Raw genomic sequence first — 7,434 nt, forward strand, 5'->3', positions numbered from 1 at the left:
TCTCTCTTTCTCCCCTTTCCTCTTAGATTTTGCTGTTTCCACAGAGAAATGCTGCTGCTTTTTGTGGTTTCATTTTGTATTCTGCCACTTTACTGAAGCTATTTACTGTCCGATTCTCTAGGATTTCTTGTGTAAAGTGTTATCCTCGGCAGATAGGGATCATTGTCCCTTCTTTGCCCATCTTTATGCCCTCTGTCTAGTCTGCTTCCTAGAATTTCTAGTTGTGTCAGATAGTAGGGGGACAAAGGGGACAGTCTTGCTTTACTCTTATATTTATTGCGGAAGTTTCTAATGTTTCCTCTTTGTGTAAAAAGCTCTGTAGGTACTTTCTATCATATTTTTAAAAGCCCCTTCTATTCCTTTGTCCTAGAGGGATTTTAGCATAAATTAGTGTTACCCTTTTTCAGAGGCTTTTTCAAGTGAATTATTAATATTAATTATTAAGCACTTACTGTGTACCAGGCCCTGTGTTGTCCTGGGGATACAAACACAGATCAGTAGCATGGTCCCTTCCAGGAGTTTGTGGTCTAGTAGAGGAGGACATAATGCATCAGGAGGGGAGGCTGCATATGTGGAACATGGCTACGAAGGACCAACCTGTGCAATCAGGATGATTCTAGACAAAACAGAGATCAGAATCCCAAGGCCAGGACCCAACAGGAGGGCAAACTGTCATTTAGAAATGGTTGGGAAACCATATTGAAACCTCTTGAGGGAGTCACATTACTTGGGCCGATTTTGGTTTTTTATGTGTTCTTTTTCTAATGTGGGTCGTTGACCTCTGCCCACAGGAGGGAAGAGAACGACATCTGTAAACTGTAGACCATGAGCTTGATTCCCATTCCTTGGAATTCTAGACTACATCATTAATTCACACATCTAAGAAAGAATAGTCAGGACAGCGAGATGGCACAATAGAAGTGCGTTGACTGGCCTTGGAGTCAGGAGGACCTGAGTTCAAATGTGATCTCAGACACTGGGCATTTACTAACGATGTGACCCTAAGCGGGTCATTTAACTCCAATTGCCTTGCCAAAAAAAAAAAAAAGAGGAGAGAGAGCCAGAATGGTCATTGACGGGCCCTTGTCCCTCCAGGGATTTGTTTTTGTCCCTGCGCATTTAACAGTGACTTGGATAGAGACATCACTGTCGTGCTTATTAGGCTCGCAGGTGACACAGAGTTGGGAGAGAGCGCTAACACTGTGGATGATATGATCAGGATCCAAAGAGATCGTGCCAGGCAAGGATGTGGGGAAGAATCCAGTGAGGTTCAAAAAATCAATTTCCTGCCCATCAGTTGAGGAATGGTGGGATGATTTATGGTCTGTGGAAGTACTGGAATATTATTATTCTATAAAAATGATGAACAAGCTGGTTTTAGAAAGGCCTGGAAAGAGTTACATGAAGCGCTGCTAAACAAAATAAGCAAAGCCAGGGATACGTGGGACACGGTAACTGCAAGATTGTGCCCCGGTCCACATGAAAGACTCGCTTCTTCTCAGTGGTTCAGTGATCCACGGCAATCCCGTCCGCATCAGAGAGAGAACTATGGACCCTGAATGTAAATCACACGTTCTGTGTTCACTTTTTTTTTCTTTTTCTGTTTTTTGTTTTGTTTTTTTTTTCTCCTCTTGGGTTTTTTTCCTTTTGTTCTAATTTTTCTCTCCCAAAATGAGTCATAAGGAAATATTTTTTAAAAATATACATGTATAACCAGAAAAAATAAAAAAAAATAAATCAGTTTACATGTATATATATTTATATGTATAAATCAGTATACATGTATAATGGGAAGATGTGACATCAGTTCCTCTGAAAAAGATCTGGCGATTTCAGTGGTCCACAAGTTCAAAAGGAATCGGCAGGATGTTCTAGCACTCCAGTGCAGTCTGAGGCTGCATTGAGAACGGTATCACGCCCAGCCTCTGGTCATGGGGCTTTTTGGATGGTCTGAAGTCGGGTGCTCGGCTCTGCTCAGAACCGCGTCATAGGAAGGCTGCCGTTAAATCGGAGCTTGTCCTGAGGGAGGAAGCTTGGCTGTTCAGCTTGTTCCGGAGGACTCTCAGGGCTGCACCATGAGAACAAGGTTCTCTGGTTCCAGAGGCGCAGACTGGGGGCAGTGGGAATGGGGCAGTTTGGATGTCAGGAAGAGCTTCCCTGGGATGGGCAGAGCTGTGTCCAGAAGCAGAGGGTGTGTCCTCTAGGAGGCCCCCCAGAAAGTTCTTCTCTGGGAGTCCCTGTAGCCATAAGTGCACTGCTGACCACAAGGCAGGGATCAGAGAAGGGGAGGACGCAGTGGGCACTTTGGGGTGGAGGGGATTCGGTGCACGTAGCGTGTTTTCAGAACGTCAGGCATGTTCTCTGTATGTTCTGTGCCCAGTCCCGCGCTCTGTGTGCAGTAGGTGCTTAATATGTGCTCATGGTCCTCCCTGCATCTCCCCTTCTCTTCTCCTCCAGTGCGGCTCGGCTGAGTACATGGCCCCTGAGGTGGTCGAGGTGTTCACTGAAGAAGCCACTTTTTACGACAAGCGCTGTGACCTCTGGAGCCTCGGGGTGGTTCTGTACATCATGCTCAGTGGCTACCCTCCCTTTGTGGGTCACTGTGGCACCGACTGCGGCTGGGACCGGGGAGAGGTCTGCCGAGTCTGCCAGGTGAGGCTCAGCCTGAGTCCTGGGGCCCCTGCTGCGGCGGTTTCCAGGGTGGGGCCCGTACTCCCCAGCACGTGCTCCCCGAGCTGCCCCCGGGTCCCTCCTGCGATGGCAGCCCAGACCAGGGCCTCTGTCACCCGCCGGCCTGCCTGCTCACGAGCCTCCCCGTGCTTGCCATCCAAGGTAGGCCGGGCGAGGTTAGGCCACTGAAGCATCCAAGAACAGAGTGGTATGAAATAGGAAAAAAGCACAGGTGAGTACTCAGCCAACACTGATTAAGCTCCTGTTGTATGCCAGGCTCTGTGCCGGCCTCCAGGGGATCCCCGTCTAAGTTCGTCAGATCAGCTGGCGTTCCCAGACTTGTGTCAGTGTGTGTGATTTTCTCTGCTGTCCTGGGTACTGGGTGCTCTGGTAATCCCCATTTTGCAGATGAAGAGACTGAGGGTAGAAGGAGTCAGGTGACTGTAAGCGGAGGAGGAGGATGTGAACTCGGGCCTGCCTGACGCCATGTTTTGTGCCCTCAGCCTCTCTGTCTCCTCGGAGCCTCCGACTCCCTTTGCCCTCGATATTGGAGAGGGCTCCTCATAGCCGGGCAGGGAACGGGATTCCACTGGTGACCCCGGCTCCCCTCGGGCCACCCGGGCAGGGGCAGGAAGGTCACCGCCCCTTCTCTCCCCAGGACAGGCTGTTTGAGAGCATCCAGGAGGGGAAATACGAATTTCCCGAGAAGGACTGGGCGCACATCTCGCCGGAGGCCAAAGACCTCATCTCCAAGCTTCTCGTACGCGACGCCAAGCAGCGGCTCAGCGCCGCCCAGGTCCTGCAGCACCCCTGGCTGCAGGGGGTGAGTGCCGAGTGGGGGAGGTGGGAGGGCCGAGGCCCGCCTCTCCCCTTCTTAGCTGGGTGGCTCTGAGCTCCTTGGCCTGGGGCCTCAGTAAGACTCGTACTTGATGGCCACCCGGGGCCTCTCTGGAGCTAAACCTTGTCATGCTCTGAATTTGAATCTAGTAGAGTCCTTAAGTGAAGCAATACCTCTGTGCCTCAGTTTCCTCATCTGTAAAGTGGGGTGCTGGCTCTTAGACTGTTCGCAAATGGAATGTCGCAGTTTCCCTCCCCAGGAAGGGGCGTGCCACCAAAGTCATCATACCCGTTTTACAGATGAGTCAACTAAAGCTCCCAGAGAAACCAGATAAAGAAGTGACCGGGCTCTCCTTATGCCGGGGCCGGAGCTCTGCCCCCTGTGCCCAAGAGTGTGGTAGTGCCCTCCAGGTCCTGGGGGGGAGGGTCGCTCAGTTCCTTTCTGCAGCTCTCTGCCCTTCCTATTTCAGCAGGCTCCGGAGAGGGGATTGCCCACGCCGCAGGTGCTCCAGAGGTAAGGAGGCCCAGAATGGGCCCGAGCGGGGTCCCTGCCCATGGTCTCTCTGGGAAGTACATGGGGCAAGGTCTCAGATGTTGAAGGAGCTGCCCCAGCTCTCCCCTCTTCCTCGGCACTCGATGCCCAGGCCTGGCCCTCCGGGCATCCCTCACTTCCTCTCTGACCTAGAGTCCTGAGGACTTCTCTGGGTAACAAGGGGCAAGCTGGCTCAGCCCCAGGTCCGCAGTGAGGAACCCGTGGGAGCCGACCAGAGGGGCTCCTTCCTTTGCTCCCCTTCCTTTCCATCCGGCTTAGGGAAATCCCCCACCCCTGTCAAAGGTGCATCCACTGTGCACTGCTGAGAAACCTGGATTCACCCCCAAACCTGACCCACAGACGATTGCTCAGGGATCCCCCAGTGCTCGGAAGGGGGGGCAGCGGGGACAGTAGGAGGGTTTGAGACTGACTTCCCATCAAACACCGAGGATTTATGGGAAGGCTTGTTCTTCGAGCCTGTGCCCCTTACCCTGGAGGTCAGACTCCAGCCCCTCAGCATTGAGTATGTTTAGACACTTCCTCCCTCCATTTGTTCCTTAATAGCTGAGGCACCCCGTTTCTGCAGAGGGGATCGGAGACTGCCCAGGGCCAGGCTGCCAGGGTTCCAGGCCCAGGGGCCCCTCTACCTCTGGAGTCCAGCCCCCCCCCCCCAGAACCCAGAATGCTTCTGGGCTATTCCCGAGCATCCTTCCCCACTCCCACCCTCAAAGGACAGGGATTTAGTTTCTACAGCAGATGGGATTTTTTAAAATCACCGTTTATGCTTCCTAGACACTGAATCCTTGAGGATCCCAGAACGAGCCTCCATTCTAATTCGGCACTCAGGGAGGAGTGGGGGTCAGGGGACTCCCGGGATGGGGAGGGGGTCTTAGCAGAGGAGGCCTAAAGGTCACCCACAAAAAGCCGCTTCCCAGGATGCTCCGGGCCTGTGGTAGTACGTGGAGAATGCTTGCCCAGGCTCCCGGGGAAGGCCTTGGCAGCCGGATGCAGGCGTTCTGGGGCGCTGCCCAGGGCCGGGGGTCCTGCCGGAGACGAGCTCCCCCTCTTTCTGGCTCTCAGGAACAGCAGCACCAAAGACCTGACGCTCTTTGCAGCCGAGGCCATCGCCCTGAACCGACAGCTCTCCCAACATGAAGAGCACGAGCTGGGGGAGGACCAGGAGGCCCTGAGCGAAGGCTTCTGCTCCATGCGGCTCTCCCCCCCCTTCAAGTCCCGCCTGGCGCGGCGCCGCGCCGAGGCCCACGCCAGCCGCCATGAAGAGCCCGAGCCCCGCCGGGAGGCCCTCTGACAGCGAGCCTCCTCCGCGCCACTCACCTCCGCTAATGGCTCCCAGGTGGGGAGGCCGGCCGGCCGTCTGCCCTCCGCGTCCGCCTGCCTCCGTCTGCGCAGATGCTGGCGAGCACCATCCATCTCCTTCTCCCCCGCCTCCCCCTTCTGGTAATTCTGCTCTTCCCCAGGGGGCCGGAGAATGAAGCTTTCTCCAAGGGGGTTGTCATCGGAAAAGATAACAGTCACTTGTCACTTTGACTAATAGGGTCATTTCTTCTGGCTTCTGCATTCGGCACGAGCACCGCTCAGAGCCAGGTCCGGAAGGCTTGAGGTGCCGGCCGGGACTCTCCCTCCCTCCCTCTCCCCCTCCCCCCCTTCCCCGCCTGGCCTGCTCCTGTGGCAGGCTGGGGCCCCCACCCCTGCCCCCCACCCACTCGGGAGTGGAAGCAGAGGCGCAGCAGTGGGCGTCTGATTTTCTGGTTCACGAAATCAGCTCCATCTTCCCACTCTGAGCCCGTCCCCAAGCACGGGAAGCGCGTCGTCTCGTCTCTCTCTGAAGGAACCGGGAGGCCCCAGCCTCCCCCCATTTGTACTTGCTGCTAAACTTCTCAAAGAAGGAAGCCCCGTGCCAGCCTGCCCTCCTGGCAAGGAAGGCCGCTTAACCCCCGCGACGGACCGGGGCGCTCCCTGCAAGCAGGGCCGGGCCCATTTATCCCCAGGGACGCGCGGCTTGACTTAAGCCTCCCCTCTCCCCCCCACCATCCTTTCTATGCTACTCCGTTTTAAAGTAGGATTTGAGACATTTTCCACAGACCATCATGGCAGCCGGCCTTGGCTGGGGATCCCTGGGGAGTGTGGATATGTCGGGGGTGAAGGAGGGGCCAGGCTGGGGGGCATGAGAAGGAGCCCCCCCCCCCCCCCCCCTTGCAGGTCAGCAACAGCCTTCTGGTAGCCGCAGCTGCCGGTGTAGTTTTATGTGTTCTGCTGTGTGGATGACTAGCGTTAAGAAATATAAACAAGCTTATTGAAGGCTTTTATACACTGTGACAGTGATGTTTTGAGCTATCGTTGTTTTAAATAAAATTATTTTAAGTACAGTTGGAGCATCCTTCTTGCTGCTTTAAGGGCTTCTCCAGAAACGGGGGTCACGGACAGGGACATGTCTCATGATCGCTCCCCTCCCACTTGATGTAATCTTTTACTTGAATTTCAGTTCACCGCGTGCTTGCCTGGTCGAGGGCCAGATTCTGGGCTGGGGGGGAACAGCAGGAACCTGCCCCCGCCCTCCAGAGGCTGCCTCTCTCCTGGGGGACCCCGCTTGTGCATGATTCAAGGTGGGGGCTGTGATGGGGGGGCGAGCAGCTTGAGATCAGGCATGAAGGTTCGTGGAGGAGACTCGCCGAACCGGAGAGGGGCTTCAAGGGGCAGCCATGAGGAAGTGCTTCCGGGCTGGGGAGGCTGGAATAAGGAGCTGAGGGGGAGGGCACCACAATGCACAGGACACTGGGCCTTGAGGGAGACCCAAGTCCATCCTCAGACACTTGTGGGCGAGTCCCTTGGCCATTGCCTCGGTTTCCCCAACTCTAAGGTGGGTGTAATAATAGCACCTCCCTCCCAGGTTGATGGCAAGGGTCAAAGGAGATCCCGTTTATTAAGCACGATGCGAATGCTGGGAGTTTTGTTGTGTCCTGCTTTCTAGAGCCCCCACATTTAGTGGAGAAGTGATGAGGTGGGACTCCCGAGGGTGGTGGGAATGTGGAGTCCGTCTATTCCCAGTTCTTTCACCCTTACACACCCTTATGTAACCAAACCCTGGGCATGCGCTCGGCACATACTGCGTGCTGAGACCACGGGAACAACTTGCTCTTGTACGTATTTGCCACCTGCTATCACTGCCTCAATCACACAGCTGTCAGCCCCCCACTTCTCAGGAGGGACAAGAGCCCTTAGGGGAGCCGAACCAGAGCCCGTGAGCAGAGTTCCACAGGACTGAAGGGGCTCATACCTCACCAAGAGCCGAGAGTTCCCCCACTGCCTGTGGCCCTCTACAGAATGTCCGTGGCAGCCCACCCTCCCCTGCTGATGTCTTCTCCTTTCTGGGTCTG

At 55.1% G+C, this 7,434-nt stretch overlaps 1 protein-coding gene across 6 annotated transcripts in view; it reads left to right on the top strand.

Annotated features, from left to right (window-relative positions):
• Window positions 1-6,426, top strand: part of MKNK1 (MAPK interacting serine/threonine kinase 1) — a 41,844-nt gene extending 35,418 nt beyond the window's left edge. For 4 of the 6 annotated variants that reach the window (XM_074266035.1, XM_074266036.1, XM_074266038.1 and 1 more), the window contains exons 10-13: window positions 2,458-2,652; window positions 3,329-3,493; window positions 3,978-4,021; window positions 5,120-6,426. In XM_074266035.1, coding sequence (XP_074122136.1) covers window positions 2,458-2,652; window positions 3,329-3,493; window positions 3,978-4,021; window positions 5,120-5,348 — 633 coding nt within the window. In that variant the 3' untranslated portion in view covers window positions 5,349-6,426. The remainder of the gene's footprint in view (window positions 1-2,457; window positions 2,653-3,328; window positions 3,494-3,977; window positions 4,022-5,119) is intronic. The other 2 variants (XM_074266039.1, XM_074266034.1) reach the window with 1 other exon arrangement.
• Window positions 6,427-7,434: the final 1,008 nt, after the last annotated feature.

This window comes from Sminthopsis crassicaudata, chromosome 4 (genome assembly GCF_048593235.1).
Source record: "Sminthopsis crassicaudata isolate SCR6 chromosome 4, ASM4859323v1, whole genome shotgun sequence".
Taxonomy (NCBI): Eukaryota; Metazoa; Chordata; class Mammalia; order Dasyuromorphia; family Dasyuridae; genus Sminthopsis; species Sminthopsis crassicaudata.